A 19,417-nucleotide genomic window follows, 5' to 3' on the forward strand; every position below is an offset into this window, starting at 1 on the left:
CATGCTAAATTGCCTCTTAGTGATCCCAAAGATTGGGTGGGTTACGGGGATAGGGTGGAGGCGTAGGCTTAAGCAAAGTGCTCTTTCCAAGGACTGGTGCTGTTCGCCTCACCAGTACATCAATTGCAAATCTGGACCAATGTGTATTGTGTAACGTTCCTCCACTCAATGCATTGTTCCAGGGAAATTATCAAGTTTCAGTATGTCACCTCCATTCGTTCAAAGTTTTCTATCAGAAAAAGTTGCTACTTCCTGTTACAATTCATCCAGACTCTTAAAATAAACTTAGTTTGTTTTGGTGTTTGCTGATTGAATGTTCAAATTCCTGTCAGAACTTCTGCCCGATCACTGGATCACGCTAACCATATGCAAACAGTGCCTACTGTGCGTGTGGAGTGAAACGCATTGACACCGTTTTTGAGGTGACGGAGAATCACGATTTGGGTTCGAATGGGCGCCTGCTGCGATTTTTGGGGAGCACGGTAGCATGGTGGTTAGCATCAATGCTTCACAGCTCCAGGGTCCCAGGTTCGATGCCCGGCTGGGTCACTGTCTGTGCGGAGTCTGCACGTCCTCCCCTTGTGTGCGTGGGTTTCCTCCGGGTGCTCCGGTTTCCTCCCACAGTCCAAAGATGTGCGGGTTAGGTGGATTGGCCAGGCTAAATTGCCCTTAGTGTCCTAAAAAAGATAATGTTAATGGGGGTTGTTGGGTTACTTGTATAGGGTGGATACGTGGGCTTGAGTAGGGTGATCATTGCTCGGCACAACATTGAGGGCCGAAGGGCCTGTTCTGTGCTGTACTGTTCTAATTTTGGGCGTCGGAAGCTGTTCTCTGCCAAATCGCATTTCCCGATTTTTCTGTCGGCTAATGAAGAATCCTGCCCATAATCTCTGTGGATTAAAGTGTTGAATGAAAGCCACAATATTTCAAGCAATGCAATGGAACATTTAACACAAAAGTGTGAAGCAGGAATGCAATATCGCATAGCCAGGATCATAGATACAGGACAATCATTCTACAATATGTAATGTGTCACGATTTAAGGCATGAATATGGAATACTTGAGAGGTTGCCAGCTTCCCCCCAATGTCTGCATGCAAGGGCAGTCATTGTCGGACTGCATTACACCAGGTTTAGAGTTAGCTTTCAACATTTGTTAGAGGGCAAACATAGTTTGGAAAACCGCCAAGGCAGTCCCAGTCATAATACAAATTCCCCATCTGGGCAGTGGGGTTTTAAGAGCGGACCAGGATTTAATATTCATATGGTAGGCTAGGATTACAAACCCGCGACATAAATTGTAGAAGGGGTAGCTATTTGTCAGTCTATAACTCTGTGCTTGAATTAAAACTATTTGGAGAAGGCAGAGATTTATTTAGGGTGCAACTTTTTAACCAGCCCACAGCACTTTTGTACAACTGTCCAGACACATTCATAACATTTCCAGTAGGTGTCACAAGTCATGAGTCACCTTTTGATTTTAATTGGAAGAACCTAATTAAATAAACTCATTTAGGCTGGGTGGATGCAGACAGTGAAAATGACGTTGCTGCCAAGGTTTTTGTATTTCAGAACCTCCCATTCTATGTTCCCACATCGTTTTTTAGGAAAGTCAATGGGGTGATCTCCGGGTTTGTGTGGGGGGGGGGGGGGGGGGGGGGACCCCGCGGGTGTGGGGCCCTATTTGGAGCCGCGGGGGGGGGGGGGGGGGGGGGGGGGGGGGGGGGGGGGGGGGGATGGTGATGCGGAACATGATTTGGGGCAGCAGGGTAGCATGGTGGTTAGCATAAATGCTTCACAGCTCCAGGGTCCCCGGTTCGATTCCCGGCTGGATCACTGTCTGTGTGGAGTCTGCACGTCCTCCCCCTGTGTGCGTGGGTTTCCTCCGGGTGCTCCGGTTTCCTCCCACAGTCCAAAGATGTGCGGGTTAGGTGGATTGGCCATGCTAAATTGCCCGTAGTGTCCTAATAAAAGTAAGGTTAAGGAGGGGGTTGTTGGGTTACGTGTATAGGGTGGATACGTGGGTTTGAGTAGGGTGATCATGGCTCGGCACAACATTGAGGGCCGAAGGGCCTGTTCTGTGCTGTACTGTTCTATCTATCTATCTATCTATCATGATGAATTATTACTGGGTGATGAACATTGCTATGGTAAGGAAATGGGCCGTGGGGGAGGGATTCGTGTGTGGGGCGGGTGGAGGTGGCATCGTGTAGGGGCATGTGTTTGAGGGCTTTGTTGCTGGCGCCTTTACTATTCTCACCGGCCAGGTACTCTGCAAGCCCGGTGTCGGCCCTGAGGGGATGGGGCAGTGGAGGCAACATTTTGGCCTGGAGGGTGCCTCGGTGTGGGCGCCAATCTGTGATAGACATAGGTTTGCGATGGCAGAGCTGGGCGCGAGGTTTAGGGGGTGGCGGCAGGCATGGATTGGGCGGTTCGGTGGAATGTTTATAGGGGGCAAATTCACGGGGCTGCAGGACCTGGAGGAAGTGTATGAGTTTTCCAGGGAGAATGGCTTAAGGTAGCTGTGGGTTGAGACTTTACAAGGAGGGAGGTGCCATCCTTTCCTGGGCTGCCGCCCCTGGGGGTGAAGGACAAGTTGCTGTCAGAGGGTGAAATAGGGGCGAAGAAGGTGCCCGATGTCTATACGAAATTGCTGGAGTGGGAGGGAGCCCTGGTGGAGGAGATTAAGCGTAAATGGGAGGAGGAGCTTGGAGGGGAGATGGGGACTGAGATGCGGGCGGAGGCTTTGCGGAGGGTGAATGTGTTCTTGCCATATGCGAGGTTAAACCTCATCCAGTTTAAAGTGGTGGGTAGAGCTCATATGACGGTGGCGACGATGAGTAGGTTCTTTGACGGGGTAGAGGATAGGAGTAGGTGGTGCGTGGGGGTGGAGGCCCCAGGAACCACGGCCACACGTTCTGGGAGTGTTCAAGATTGAGAGTGTTCTATCAGGGGTTCTCGGACGTGATGTCCAAGGTGCTGGGTGTGGTTCCAAATCCAGAGGTGGCGGAATTTGGGATGTCGGAAGACCCGGGAGTCCAGAGGGTGAGCGAGACCGATGTTTTGGCCTTTGCCTCCCTGGCAGCCCAGAGACGGATTTTGCTAGGGTGGCGGAACCCGGAGCTGCCGAAAGTGGGGGTGTGGGTGGGCGACCTGGCGGACTTCCTGAAGCTGGGGAAGGTCACGGGTCCGAGGGGGTCGGCACAGGGGTTCATCCGGAAGTGGAAGCCATTTAGCGATTTCTTTAAGGAGGATTGAGGGGGTCAGTGGGGGTTAAAATTGTGAAGGTGAGATGTAGTGGGGGGCTGGCATCGGGGAGGGGGTGGGGGGGGGGGGTCAGGGTTTGGTTGTTTATTGAGTTGTTCTGTTGTTCCTCTGATTTTCTGTGTGTAAATGTGAAAATGTCTTGAATAAAATATTTTCGAGAAACAAAACCCATTTTCATCTACCCTGCAAGGTCATGGCCACCCTGACCAGATCATTTCGCATGGCACGTCACAGAAATTCAAACAGGTCCAATGCCATCACCTTCGGCCCTGAAAAGTGCCGAGTCTACCTCAGATTACCCTGGAAGGGCAACAAAGCTCAAACAGCTGGGCAACAGGTGAGGCCAGCTGTTTCAGGCTGCTACTGTGCAGTAGCAACACACGTGTCCATTACCGGGATGCTGCCATCAAGCCTGAAAGACATTCTGCCTCTCATGCAAATAAGTCATGCGGTAAATGAACTTCAGTGCCAGTGTGATGTGAGGTATGTAGAACATGGGCTGGATTCTCCGCTGGCGGGATTCTCCGTTACGCCAGTGCCACACCCACACCCAGGGATTTCCCCAAGGGGAAAGACTTCGCCCAAATACCAACACTGCTGATGCCAGGCTCGCCTTCCCGTGAACAAAAACAATTGCATTCGGCTCCTGTTGAGAGCTTTGGCCAGATTCCCAGACTCAGGGGGCAACAGAAAACACACCAATGGTTGCAGTGAAACCCAAGGAAATTGGGAGGAACGGAGGACAAAGTGACATAGAATTCCAACATGAAAATAGGCAATCCAACTCACAATCCATGTTGGTGTTTATCCTCCACCCAGCAGTGGTTCTAATCCTAGTTATCCGCCCCATTCCTATGCCACTTTAGTCCCCTCTCCTTCAAATCCCCCTTAATTGCTTCACAATAGAGTGTAAAAAAAAGGTTTCTTGCTTATTGTTTACTATCTCTTACCTTTAAACATACATCTATATCCCCTCATTCTAACCCACTGGAAACAACTTTGCTGTCTATGCTCTCCCATCACTTCATTATTTCAAACATCTCTATCAAATCATCCAGTCTGTTCTAATGAAAACAACTCCAATTTTTCACGTTCTCCTTTCCCAATTACACCCTCACTTTAGTCTGCATCCTAGTCAAATGTGTTGCACTGACGTTATTCCCCCAGCAGAAATCCCCAAACCTGTCTAACTGCGTTGTCATCCAGGGTTTCGATGGATTAACCATTATGTTCCAGGGCCAATTTTAACTTCTGGTGAGCAATGGATAGTTGACAGACAGAGACTGCTCGCTCGGAGGTCCAAGCCATTTTGAAGCCATGGCCTTACTTGACTGCAGTTGGTGAGGCAGCATCAGAGGCTGATGGCCAAGCGTTAGCGTGGCATCCTTAGTAACACGTTGGTTTCCGTCCAAAGTTTGAATCCACGTAGAACTTGAGACACAAAACCTAGATTAATTTTTTCATGGGCAATAATAAGGAAGTGCTGCACTGTTGGATGACACTTGATTGATGTCAAGGTTGTCAAGACATGACATGATGAACAACAGCAGGTTTGTTTGAGAGTCTGACTCACTCAATCAATTACGAAAAACAGACTAACTGGACATTCGTCTTAATTCTCCAGGCATAACCGACGCTGGATTCACTCTGTCACGACGCACTGGGCTAGTTCACAGCTAATTCCAGCTTCACTTGACACAATGTGGTAACACAAGTGAAATTAAGGTTTTATTTAAAATACCCGGGTCTGTGGTTGAGCCCCAATAAACTAGTCACCAGATTTGTAACTTTAAAACATAAGTAACCTATTATTATACACAGCGTTATAATGTAACAGACAGAAAATGTAACCACTACCCCTTTCCCAAGCACCTCCCCTTTCTAACTCACCCCATTCACTGCGCACACACACACACATATACAGACTAACACACAGGGAAAAGGGTGGTGGAAAGAGAAAGAAAATATTTTTAACAATAAAAGGATAAGGATCTTTGTGATGACTTCCAGTCAATGTCTTTCTGGGGTTCAGGCTTTTGCTTTGGTACTTCTTCCTTCTACCCCTGACGGATGATTTTCTCTGGCAAGGTTGTCTACTTTCTGTACAGGCTCAGCATCATTTCAGTTTTACAGCAAAGCATGGGCCAGGCATGAGATAGAGAGGGAGAGAGTTAGAGGGAGAGAGAGATAGAGAGCGAGCGAGAGAGAGACAAAGTATTTCTTTCACTTCCAAGGTGGAAACAGTTCTGCCAAGTTCTCTCAGAAAGCATTACGCAGGAACAAATCACTGGTCATTGTCAGGCAGAACACTCTCCCTGGCTTCTCCTTTCCAAAAGACAAACCTGGGAACATACTGTCCTGGAAAGCAGGCTGGTTCACTTGGAATCTTCGGCTGAAAGGCACAACTCGATTATGGGCCCAGGGACAAAAACAATAAAAATAGAATAAAATAAATGGGAACAAAGGAAATAAACGGGAAGGACTCTTACAATTTGTATAACAGATACTACTTCAAATTAATACATTGCAATTCAATTGTTTTGAATCATTGCTTCTTTTTGGTAGGTGTGAGCATCTTGGGGACATGTCAATACTTCTTGTGACATTTAAGGTAGTTTTGTTCGATGCTTGCACCCTGTCACCTGCCTTCATTTGCACTTCAGTCCTTGGCTCGCAATAGGAGGTATTTACCCTCTACACTGATGAGTGATATAGCAACTGATTTCACAATGGCATTTCATGTGAGTGAGTAAGGCTCCGTGAAGCAATAGTGGGCAACGTGTGGCCCATCAGAGTTGTGAGTGCATCCAACAAGACATTTTGTTGACCGTTGTCCACGCACAGAATGCTTGCCTTCATTGGACGGGGCATCGAGTATAAAAACTGGCAAGTCATGTTACAGTTGTATAGAATGTTGGCACGGCCATGGTTGGAATATTGCGCACAATTCTGGCCGCCACGCCACCAGAAGGATGTGGAGGCTTTGGAGAGGGTGCAGAGGAGGTTTACTAGGATCTGGTCTGGAGGGTGTCCGCTATGTGGAGAGGCTGACTAGACTCGGACTGTTTCCATTAGAACAACAGAGGTTGAGGGTTGACCTGATAGAGGTCTACAAGATTATGAGGGGCATGGATAGAGTGGATGGGCAGGCACTCTTTCCCAGGGTGGAGGGGTCAGACATCAGGGGGGATAGGTTTAAGGTCCATGGGGCAATGTTTAGAGGAAATGTGCAAGGTAGGTTTTTTACACTGAGGGTGGTGAGTGCCTGGAACGCGCTGCCAGGGGAGGTTGTGGATACAGATACATTAACGGCTTTCAAAAGGCATCTTGACAAACACATGGATAGGATGGGTATAGGATGGGTATACTGTGGATACAAGGAAGTGCTGAGGGTTTTGGCAAAGGTTGGTATCATGACCGGTACAGGCTTGGAGGGCCGAAGGGCCTGTTCCTGTGCTGTATTGTTCTTTGTTCACAGGGTTTCCAGATTAGGTGTTCGCTCCCACTGATATTAATAAAGTGATACCTGTATGAAGCAAGGGACTGAGGTGAGGTGCATGCTGATTTCACACAATGACTATGAGAGCCGTGTGCTCCCTCTGCGCCCAATCAAAGTGCACCGAGCATGACGTAAATGTTTATTTTGTTTCAACCGCTTGAAGTTGTTGACATTTCTATTAATACATGATTGATTAAGCATTTTCCGTAACGTATGAAACATTTGGCGTGTATTTAATGTATTTAACATTGCTCACGGGGTCATAGCTGATTACAATCTTGTGGCCCACTGAGATAAAGGAGGGCCACTCATGCGGAACACTCATTAGCCCAGGTTGCCCATCTGTGCCTTGAGGTAGGAACAAGTGTAAATAAATCGGCTTTAGGATTAGAAAACCTTGATCTCACATTCTCCCCATGTCTGCATGGGTCTCACCCCCACAACCTAAAGATGTGCCGGGTAGGTGGATTGGCCGCGCTAAATTGCCCCTTAATTGGAAAAATTAAAAAAGAATACCTTGATCTTTCACAACTGGATATAAAGATAACTGCAGTAGGGAATGTTTACAAAATTATTTCATTGTGCAAGGTCTTACAATGAACTATTTGTAAGACCGATTGAAATAAATTAGGACATATGTTTAGATTATTTTTTTCAATTAATAAAAGAAAGGAAAAGTCCAACAAACATGGTTTTATTGTATAAACAGGGAGTATATTTCATATATAAATCCGAACCACTTTTACATGAGAATTATTAGAGACTGCAAAACTTCCTCCTGATTAACTTAGTAGAAATGTGAGCCTTTGAATTAATTGCATTACTTTTTTTATTAAATCTCCACTTTGAAAGGAAGCCACTTTACGCCATGATGGTAGTTAAGGTTTATTTGGTGTGCTAGACTTAGAGTGTCAGGTAAAGAAGGAGTATAAAGTCGTCTTGAGGCACACAATTACTTTGGAAACATGTTCGCAAATCTACCCAAAAATATATATATCCGCATTTTTCATGATTCTGCATGTTTTGTTGCCCTCAGAAGAATTTCTTGTAACTTGCTTCTCTTTTGCTCCTGTTGAAACATAAATATAGTGAACATTTTCAATACTGAAGTACAAAGTTTTGATGGTCGGAGCTTGAGAGTTCATTGTATAATAGTTGGCAAGACTTCCCCAGGAGCGACGCAAACCTGGAGTAGGAGGGGGCTATTCAGGCCCTCAAGTCTGTTTCCGTCATTCAATAACCCCCTGGACTATCTGTAAGCTGAAGCTTCAGTTATTCACCTAGGTTCCGTAACCCTTAAGGACAAAAACAGAAACCTCTCAATCCCGGCCAGTCTCTCAATGGCTCTTCAGGTCAATGCAAGCTCCTGAAAAATACCCTTGGAAAATTTTGCACGAGCGCCCAGTGAAACCTGCTACAGGAACTCAAACTGGCTTATCAGGCAGAGGAAATTGAGGCAAGCGCTTTAGGAATCTGCAGATTGCTGCTCGTCTTTTTCCAACACCCAACACAGTTCTAAAATATTTTTCTTCTTCATTCGCAGGATGTGGTCGTTGAATGCTATTGAGTGGATTTCTGAGCCGTTTCAGAGGGTGTCTTGGAGACACCCATGTTGCAACGTGTCTGAAATCACAAGAGCTGGAATTAATTCACCAAACCATTTACCTTCCCTGAGGAGCATCAGTTGGGTTTTTTTTGTGGAAATTGGAATTCCTGGATTTTTCCCGGAATTCCAGAGTCACGGATTTTGTCCCAGCGACAGCGAAGGAACGGCGATATATTTCCAAGTCAGGGTGGTGAGTGACTTGGAGGGGAACCTTCAGGTGGTGGGGTTCCCGGGTATCTGCTGCTTTTGTCCTTCTAGATGGTAGCAGTCGTGGGTTTGGAAGATGCTGTCGAAGGAACCTTGGTGAGTTACTGCGGTGCATCTTGTAGATGGTGTACACACAGCTGCCAGTGTTCATCGGTGGTGGAGTGTCTGAATGTTCGTGGAATTGGGGTGCCAATCAAGCGGGGCTGCTTTGTCCTGGATGGTGTTGAGCTTCTTGAGTGTTGTTGGAGCTGCACTCATCCAGGCAAGTGGAGAGTATTCCAACACACTCCTGACTTGTGCCTTGTAGATGGTGGACAGGCTTTGGGGGGGGGGGGGGGGGGGGGGGGGGTCAGGAGGTGAGTTACTCGTCGTACGATTCCTAGCCTTTGACCTGCCCTGGTATCCACAGTATTAATGTGGCTAGTCCAGTTCCGTTTCTGATCAATGGTAACGCCCAGGGAGTTGATTGTGGGGTGATTCAGCGATGGTAATGTCATTGAATGTCGTTCAAGCGGATTCGTTTTTTCTGTTTGAGCATTAATTACACTCAAGTTGGGAGCTGAGGGCACATCTTAGTCAGAAGAGTCATATCCTAAAACCATGTTTCCTTAACTGTCGAGCAGCCGGTCGACAAGCGAGGCGATTACCTCATTTCAGTCACCAGGGTTTGAACTCTTAACATTTCACAGAAGTGACACTTCAGCTTATTGTACCACCCAATCTCAGGCAAACAGGGAGCGCTCAATAATGCACAGGTTTTGAGGCAGTAATAACACGCCGAGACAACAAGGGTATATTATTATCAGGTGGATAATTAAAAAGAGAACAAATATACACGTTATCCTTTTTGTTTATGACGTGCTGATTGTGGAGACAATAACAGTGAAATCGGGTGAAATGCTTCCCTTGCCCAAAATGGCAGTTCAATAAATCACAAGATTGGATGAGTCACAGTTTCTTAGTCCTTGAAGGGCACGAGATAGCGGGCAGGAAGATCACACTGAAACCTGAGCATTGCTTCTGTATTGATGTCTTAAGAGCTAATTGGTAACAGCAGTGAGCAAATAACGCAGGGAAGCATCAGATTTAAGAATAAATTCTCCCCTTTACCTATTGTTCTGCAGGCAGCTAGTCAGACCCTGGTGCGGGTCGGCATTCGTCGAGGGAACCTGGATAAAGTTTGTGGGCAGGATTTTGGGATCCCGCATGCCCCATCACGTCGACAGTTTTCTGTTGAGGTCTTGAACGTTAACCTGGAAATTCGCACGCTCGCCCAGGTACAGCCGTGGAACCTTTTAATGCTCTCTGGCTGAAATCTGGGGCCCCACCTATCCAGAAACAGGCCCAATAAAGTTTGGGGCGGTACTCTGGCACAGTCGTTGGCACTGCTGCCTCACAGCGCCCGAGACCGGGGTTCGATTCCGACTGCTTCGGGTGACTGGGTGAAGTTTGCACCTTCTCCCCGTGTCTGTGTGGGTTTCCTCTGGGTGCTCCGGTTTAACCCACAGGCCAAAGATGTGCAAGTTAGTTGGATTGTCCACGCTAAGCTGCCCCGAGGAGGGGTTACGGGGATAGGGTGGGGGATTGGGCCTAAGTTAGGGTGCTCTTTCAGAGGATCAGTACAGACTCGATGGGCCGAATAGCCTCCTTCTGCACTGTAGGGATTCTGCCATTACATGTCTGTCATGTGAAAATCAAAATGAATGAACTGAAATGAAAAAATGAAATGAAATGAAATGAAAATCGTTTATTGTCACAAGTAGGCTTCAAATGAAGTTACTGTGAAACGCCCCTAGTTGCCACATTCCGGTGCCTGTTCAGGGAGGCTGGTACGGGAGAGTACTTTTAAGAAATGGATGTTTATAAATGGGTGTGCATATAAATATCTGTAGTGAGAGTACCTTTAAGAAATGTGTGTTTACTACTGCAGTGATGTCAGAGTGTGGGTGGAGCTGGGCTGTCTGTCAGCTTTTTACTTTCGTTTTAGGCTGTTTGCTGCAGGGTGTGTTTTAGTTTAGTTTTCCGTGTTGGAGCTGAAGCCAGACAGAGCAGGTGTACTGTTGATCTCTCTGCCATGAAAAGACTATCTCTTGATCATTTGGTGAATTCAGAATTATAAATGTTCGCAGTAGTGAATGTAAACCTAATGTGCTTCTGTTAAAAGCTGTTTCTTCTGTCCTCTGGATGTTGTTTGGGACGTTATTAAGGATTACTTAGTGTTGTATTCTTTGGGGGTTGTATTTGAATTGATGGTTGCTAAGACGTTCACTGTATGTTTCAAAAATGTTAACTTGTGTTCATAGAATAAACATTGTTTTGCTTTAAAACTTACTTTTCCATTTCTGCTGTACCACACCTGTAGAGTGAGCCGTGTGCTCCCCGTACCACAATCTATTAAAAGCTGTGGGTCAGGTGAACTCCATGATACACTTTGGGGTTCTCTAAACCCTGGCCCATAACATGTCCTACATGTGACATAAGCACGCCTGACGAATAGATGGCTATGTATTAGTGCTGAGGACAGCAGGAACATTTACACCAATACCTTCAAACATTACTAACAAACATGCCAGATACAGGCGCTGCATTGTTGGCTTTTGCAGTGTCACTAATCCTTTAACCTGCTCAACACCACTGTTAATAATGTATATTGTCGGTACATTGTCCCCTCATGCACACAAAAGGATTACCTGTGTATTAGGTAAGAGAGAAAGAATACAGACTGCAGGACAAGGAACGCCAAGAAGTGCCAAACTGAAGTACAGGATGGAATAGGCGGGATCTTTGGACAGGTGACCTGTTGAACCTGTAAAAAAACAAATGATTGACGCACTTTACTGTATGCAATCGGTAGACAGAGAAACAAAAGGAGGACGAGTTTCATAGATTTCATAGAATTTACAGTGCAGAAGGAAGCCATTCGGCCCATCGAGTCTGCACCGGCTCTTGGAAAGAGCACCCTATCCAAGCGCATACCTCCACCCTATCCCCATAACCCAGTAACCCCACCCAACACTAAGGGCAATTTGGACCCTAAGGGCAATTTAGCCTGGCCAATCCACCTAACCTGCACATCTTTGGACTGTGGGCGGAAACCGGAGCACCCGGAGGAAACCCACGGTGACACGGGGAGAACGGGCAGACTCCACACAGACAGTGACCCAAGCCGGGAATCGAACCTGGGACCCTGGAGCTGTGAAGCATTTGCGTGAACCACTGTGCTACCGTGCTGCCCCAGCTGGGTGCCAGCTGAGAAACATCAGCAGGTCAACAACTTAGACTCTACCATTTAAAAGTTTGTGAGTGGCAAGTCGCCTCGATACTTGATGTCAGAAGAGAGGAATGTAGCTGTGTACAAACAACATGTTCATGAGAGAAAGTGACGGAAATAAGCTTTGAACAAGAGCACTAATAACTTACTGAATATATCCAGCCTGTTTAAATGCCGCAACAAAGTTAATTTGGGCAGCATGGTAGCACAGTAGCTAGCACTGTGGCTTCACAGCACCAGGGTCCCAGGTTCGATTCCCCGCTGGGTCATAAGAACATAAGAACATAAGAACATAAGAACTAGGAGCAGGAGTAGGCCATCTGGCCCCTCGAGCCTGCTCCGCCATTCAATGAGATCATGGCTGATCTTTTGTGGACTCAGCTCCACTTTCCGGCCCGAACACCATAACCCTTAATCCCTTTATTCTTCAAAAAACTATCTATCTTTACCTTAAAAACATGTAATGAAGGAGCCTCAACTGCTTCACTGGGCAAGGAATTCCATAGATTCACAACCCTTTGGGTGAAGAAGTTCCTCCTAAACTCAGTTCTAAATCTACTTCCCCTTATTTTGAGGCTATGCCCCCTAGTTCTGCTGTCACCCGCCAGTGGAAACAACCTGCCCGCATCTATCCTATCTATTCCCTTCATAATTTTAAATGTTTCTATAAGATCCCCCTCACTATGCGGAGTCTGCACGTTCTCCCCGTGTCTGCATGGGTTTCCTCCGGGTGCTCCGGTTTCCTCCCGCAGTCCAAGACGTGCAGGTTAGGTGGATTGCCAGGATAAATTGCCCGTAGTGCCCAAAAAGGTTAGGAGGTGTTATTGGGTTATGGGGATAGGGTGGAAGTGAGGGCTTAAGGGGTCGGTGCAGACTCGATGGGCCAAATGGCCTCCTTCTGCACTGCATGTTTGTTCTTTATTTAAAAAATATTTTTTTATTCTTCTCTTTTTTCACATTTTCCCCCAAATTTACACCAAACAATAAACAATAATCAGTAACGACTGTAATGTCAATCCCCATATAAATAACAACGATCCCATCCTCCCACCAAACATTGGCCCGCATGTTAACATAAACAAATAACAAAAAGGAATCAGGAATCACCCATAGTCACCATTAACACATACAGTCCCCCTCCCCCCAACCCTCCCAGCCCCCAACCCCCCTAATGTTCGATGTGGTTCAATTCTCAAAAGTGCAAAATGAATAACGCCCATGAATGGTAGAACTCCTCTATCCTTCCACTCAGTTCAAATTTGACCTTTTCAACCGTCAAGAATACTGTATGTTTGTTCTGAATTGAATATTAAGGTACAACTCAGAAACATGGTAGCGTCAATCACCAACGGTTACTTTAATCACGTACTTACATAACCCAGAACTAAAATATGCCGAGAAGCATTCGGTAAGCACTCTATTTGACTTAAAAGCGGGTGAAACGCTGGGGGGGTCACAGCTTTAGAAGGAGGCGGCAAAACATCTATCCAATTTCCCTTTAATGGACATGTAATATTCTTCCCTCGGGCCTTTGGAGGTTCACTGCTGTGAAGACCCATGTCGAGGTAAAGTCTACATTTTCTTTTGTGCAATGTCCCCTTATGACCAGAATGTTGCTGGAGAATATTTTGAAAGTGGGTTGACCGGTTTCCTGATTATGACACCATTGCGCAAGAAATACTCAATTGACCTGGGGTTGCCGCGCTGGTGCACAGCTACGAAGCAAAGAGTAAATAGAAAGCTAATTGCCGTGGGGCTGGGCCCCAGTTTGGTTTTTTTCTGTTTGACAGAGGAGACTGAGAATTCAGGCAAAGAGAAAAATACGAGTCAGGGAGCCTCACGAAATGAACAGTTTTCCGTTTGACAGTTTTGAGCAGATCCTGGTGTATAAGCAGGGCTCTGAGAATGGAATACCGCATGTGTTATGCAGTCAAAAGGGACAGAACACAGAAGATGGGGAGAGTAAAGGACTGCGGACTGGACAATACCACCTCTGCTGTTGAGGCAATGTCAGAGCCCACCAGGTTGTTTAAAGGGATCAGAGTAGGGAGCCCCCGGGGATTCTGTGCCATAAGCGTCGTCATGATCTGTGTTGGTGGTAACCGTGTCCAATGAGAAAGCTGGTGAATGCGAATCAAAGGCTTAAATGATTGGATAGAAAGTGAGGGATAGTACAAAACCAAAGCCAAGCTGGAAAGCCCATGGTTCCACATTTGTGGGAAATAATGCCAGTGCTTGTAACTACGCAAATGTATCTTTGTTGTAATTAAAGTGAAATTTTAATTGAAATATCCTTTCACCTGTTAATTAATGTTTGAATCTAGGGCAGCACGGTGGCCTAGTGGTTAGCACAACCGCCTCACGGCGCTGAGGTCCCAGGTTCGATCCCGGCTCTGGGTCACTGTCCGTGTGGAGTTTGCACATTCTCCCCGTGTCTGCGTGGGTTTCGCCCCCACAACCTAAAGATGTGCAGGGTAGGTGGATTGGCCATGCTAAATTGCCCCTTAATTGGAAAAAATAATTGGGTACTCTAAATTAAAAAAAAAAAAAAATTAATGTTTGAATCTTGTGGATTTTAATTGGTTGCGTACAGCAGAAGTTTAAAAAACGAAATGTTGTCCATGGGTTTCCTTCAGCTTGGTGTTGCCATTCTCTACAGGGATCGTATCACTGCTTACTCACCAAAGCAAAACTCACGCATAATCGCAAAACAGCAAGGCAATATTTGCATCTTCCTTGCACTGTACTTCAGCCTTCCTAATGAGATCTTTAAAGCACGACAAATATCGGGGCTGGAGTCTCCGAGCCTCCGCGTCAAAATCGTGTTCGGTGCGGGGGGAGGAGAATGGGAGTCAACCTGGAAATTCGTCCCCGGAGAATCGCTCGAGAATCGCACGCGCGCGGACTACGTGGCGCGGATAGGGGGCCGTTGACAGTGCCCCCCCCCCCCCACGATTCTCCGTGCGCAACTGGCCGAGTTCCTAACGACGTGGTTCTAACCACCTATCGGCCGTCGGGAACGCCAGGTGGCGGGGGGGGGGGGTAAAGTCTAGTGGGGGGCGAGGGGATCGTTCACCGGAGGGGGCCTCATGGACAGACAGGCAAGCGATCGGGCGGCAGCAATCCGCGGGCGTGTACGATCTTGGAGGGACCTACTTCTTCAATCACGGTCTGCGGTGCGAGTCCGTCATGTCGCACAGGGCGGCCGACGTGCGCATGCGTGGACTCCCGACCGGAAGTCCGGGGGGGCCCCATATCCACAGGCAGAGCTGCGAGAACCAATCCGGGGCCCTGCCAGCCTCCTGCAGACGGGAGAATCACTCAGGACTTTCTTAAGGAAAGTCCAGAGTGAAACGTCAACGTTTTTCCACTGGCATGGGGACATAGCCCCATCATTGGAGAATCCAGCCCCTGATACATATGGGGGTAATTTTAAGTTTCCTTTGGGCGCAGTGGTTTGGAGTGGAAAGGGTCTCAACTACAATTCATTCTTTTTATTCCAGATCTCCAGGCCCACATAGGGACAAGTTACTAGGAGTTTTGTTTGGGAAGGAGAAATGCATCGTGCCGTATGTTTAAAATGTTGTCCGCTGTAAATGCCAGAATGTCTGAGTGAAGCTACTGATCAAAGGGCAATCTTTCAAACCCACTGACATAGAGAGGACATGGCTCTGGGGAAAGCTCTCCACATCCTAGGCGACCCTGTGGAATAGCTGACACTGTCGCCGATGACAACTGGGATGCCCGGCGGCAATACTGAAAAGCAGGGCAAGGTCGCACCTCCTCCTCTCAGGATAGGAAGGCTTCTAGCAGAAGCCCTTGGGCGATTGCCTGGCAAAGTGAATCTCTATCAAAAATTGGCCTGGGCTTTGCTCTCCCCGGGGGAAATGCCACGCGCTCTACTGGATGCAGGATGAATAATCTGGGCAACATCTGACAAATATTAATTCCGCCTTCAGAGCAGTTGTTTTTTGCTATGGACAAGGAGCACATGTTGGTGTGTGTGTGTGTGTGTGTGTGTGCGTGTGCGTGTGTGGGGGCGGGGAGATGGTTGGAGAACCATTACTGTACACCATGAAGTAAGATGTGTTAAAAAGGGAAACACCTTTAAAGCACATCCACTTTATTTGGAACAGCCAGTAAACTAGGTCCAATTTAAGAGCTCTAAGAAACCTCTCCGATATTCCTCCAGGTGTAACGATACGAAAACGACTCTTTGCAAACTCCACAATGCTTGGTACGGTGAGTTACCATGGCTATCTAGAACGAGGAACCGCTTATTCAGATAACGTGGGGCCTTGTACACTCTCAAATCGTAAGGCCAGTTTGAAGAGATGGGCTCGGCGATTTGCTTTAACCCGCTCCCAATTCATGGAAAACAGCAGGCAGTTGAATTCAATTCGCTTTTAAATCTCCAGACACTGGAAACAATAATCTCTTTCATTTCTCGCTGGCCGCTCCCCAATTCTGTTCCTGATCCTCACTTTCAAGAAGCACCAATATTCTGCAGCATCATCCTCATCGACTGCAGTCTCAGGCTGATCTCTTTCCCCTCCCAGGCCCCCAATGGTGCTTCAGACTAACAAGTGACATCGGCTCCCATTGATCTATTCTCTCCCCACCACCTTGAGTAAAATGCCACCATCAATGCACATCGAAGATTACCCTAGTTGGGTATTTTCTTGAGGAACCAAGCCATTCCAATAGTTTACAAATTCTGGAAACACAAGGGGTGGCCATGGAAATACTTACTAGGCACAAAACTGCGGCCTGCACTCTTCCAACACTTCACCAAAGGATTTATACGCCATTCAAAGCAATGCTGAACCTCCCCCTTTCACTGAAATAAACTATTTGGTTCAAACGTTTACCACTGTCTGCTAACAAAAAGGACTTGATTTTAACCCGATGTAATTGTCTTCTGGACGCTGGCTGTCCTTTTCCAAAGCCACTTGAAGAGGTGAATCGCAGCTCGCGTTTCAGGTCTAAACATTCTCCGCAGGGAAAAAAAATATCAAACGCCCAATGAAGCAGAACCCAGAAATGCTGAAGTTTTACCTTGATGTTGCTCAAGCTGTCGACTTCCTTTCTGACGGTGTGAACGTGCCCCGCGATCTCACTGATATGGCTTTTCTCCGCAGCGACAGTATTTAAGGAATGTTGACTTTGCTTCACCTTGGAGAGGATGTCTGCTATGCTTGTCCTGGAAAGCAAAACGCAAAAGGGTCAAAACAGAATTGTGACGACTGGAAGACTTTAGGAATATTCCATTCTAAGTATTAAGCAATTTAAGGGTTAAAAGCCTGGGGTTAGAGTGTGTTCGACTGCAGTGGTCATGTTTGTTTAATGATAATTTTGTTTTGCAGGGCCTGGGTACTTTTAGCAGCCAGAAGGTGAAATTGACAAAAGAATGTGTTTTTCAGTCTGGACTAATGGACTGGGGTTTGACTGGAAACCCCTCACTGCCCCATCCCCCTCCAAACAAATTTGACCTTCTCCAAATACAAAACCTCCATCAGATCCCAAGCCATACAGTGGCGCAGGATTGAGAAGCTGACCTCTACTCCAACAGGACCCGCCTGCGAGCGGTCAGCTGAGGGGAAGGCTAAAACATCTGCCCCTGCTCCCGGCCGCAACTCCAGCCAGTCCGACACCCCAAATATGGCCCCAAAGGGACTGGGTTCCAAATCCACATGCAAGGTCGCCCACACGGTGTGTGAAGAAGACCGTCAAAATTTCTCCAACTTCGGGCAGGACCAGATCACATGTACATGATTGGTCCCCTTAAACAATCGGCTCATCCTCGACTTCGTCAGGTGCCCTCTATGTACCACCTTTAGCTGTATTGTCCTCGCGCACGAGGTGGAGGCATTCACCCAAGCAGTACCTCACACCACAACACCCCCTCCAGCGCCACCCCCAACTCCTCCTCCCACTTGGCCTTAACCCACTCCAATGATGCCATATCCTCCTGTGGGCCACCGAGATGACCTCCATCCACGTCACAGACAGCACCCCCTCCAACAATAAGGTGGGCGATGCCACTGGAAAAGTTGGGGAAACCTTCTGTGAGAAATCCCACACCTGCATGTATCTGAACACCACCCCCCTCCTCCCCCACCACCCCCCGGAATCCCAAACCTCTCCCCCAACTCTTCCAAACTCTCGAACCGCCCTTCTGGAAACAAGTCCATCATTTTAATCAGTCCCCCTCTCCTCCCATCCCTGAAACCTAGCATCCAACCTCGCCGGCTCAAACCCGTGGTTCCCTCAGATTGGCATCGACACCGCTCATAACCTAAAATGCCGCCAAAAATGCCTCCATATCTTCTACATGGCCACCAGAACCAAATTCCACAAATATTTCCCGAAGGCGAACGGAGGCAGCGCCATTACCAGCGCCCACAAGCCCAACCCCTTAAAGGAGCATACCCCCATCTTCACCCACAAAGCCTCTGGCTCCCTACTTCAGCTCCGCACCTTCTCAGCTTTTGTCGCCCAATAATAATACAGGTTTGGCAGGGCCAGACCCCCTGACCACCGCCCTCTCTGAAGCACCATCTTCCGAATCCTTGCTACCTTACCTGCCCACACAGACGACAAATTCAACCGTTCCACTCCCATGAAAACGGTTTGGGCAAAAAGGACCGGTAGACACAGAAATAAAAACAAAAACCATGGCAAGATATTCATCTTAATCGCCTTCACCCAGCCTGCCAATGAGAGTGAAAGGCTGTCCCATCTTCGCAAATCCACCTTGACCCAACCCACCAGGTTTGTGAAATTCAACTTACGGAGCTGGGCGCAATCTCGAGCCACCTGTACTCCAAATATCTAAAGTGGGGAGTCGCCACTCAAAACAGCAAACCGCCCCCCAAACCAGCACCCGCCCCCGGAGTAGACACCAAAATCATTCACTCTTTTCCAGATTCAGCTTATAACCTGAAAAGGCCCGGCATCTCCTGAGCAGCCTCACCACAGAACCCGGGGTGGAGATGTACAACAACAAATCATCGGCACACAAAGGCACCCTATGCTCCACACCACCCCCTCACTAATCTCCTCCACTTATCTGAGCACCTCAGCACAATGGTCAAGGGCTTTATCACCAGCGTAAACGGGCGGGGGGGGACGGGGGGGGGGGGGGGGGACGGGGACATGGGACACCCCTGCCTCATTCCCGTATGTTACTGAAAGTACCCCGAATTCATGCGCACACTCGCCCTCGGTTCCCTATTTAACAATTTGACCCACGCCACAACTTGGGCCCAATCCCAAACCTCTCCAACACTGCAAACAAGTAACTCCACTCCAGACGATCAAACGTCTCCTCTGCGTCCACCTCCAACTCCCTCCCTTCTGCCGGAGAGAGCCATCACATTTAGCAGACGCCACACATTCAACGACAACTGCCTGTTCTTCGCGAACCCCGTCTGATTTCCCCTCCCCTTCCCAGGAGCCCCCCAGCTACTTCCTCTGGAAACCACTTCTCCCTGCATACACCCCCCCCCCCCCATTCACACCTCCAGACCCATCAAAACCTGTCCACACAGGTTCCAACAGCCGC

The 19,417-nt window shown here is 47.8% G+C and overlaps 1 protein-coding gene across 1 annotated transcript in view; it reads right to left on the reverse strand.

The window, feature by feature from the left end:
- Positions 1–7,444: 7,444 nt before the first annotated feature.
- Positions 7,445–19,417, reverse strand: part of LOC119956820 (protein ERGIC-53-like) — an 87,736-nt gene continuing 75,763 nt past the window's right edge. Inside the window, exons 11-13 of the mRNA XM_038784273.1 lie at positions 16,909–17,053; positions 11,270–11,385; positions 7,445–7,835 (exon numbers count right to left, since the gene is read on the reverse strand). Of these exons, the coding sequence (XP_038640201.1) occupies positions 7,799–7,835; positions 11,270–11,385; positions 16,909–17,053 (298 nt within the window). The 3' untranslated portion in view covers positions 7,445–7,798. The remainder of the gene's footprint in view (positions 7,836–11,269; positions 11,386–16,908; positions 17,054–19,417) is intronic.

This window comes from Scyliorhinus canicula, chromosome 24, assembly GCF_902713615.1.
Source record: "Scyliorhinus canicula chromosome 24, sScyCan1.1, whole genome shotgun sequence".
NCBI lineage: Eukaryota > Metazoa > Chordata > Chondrichthyes > Carcharhiniformes > Scyliorhinidae > Scyliorhinus > Scyliorhinus canicula.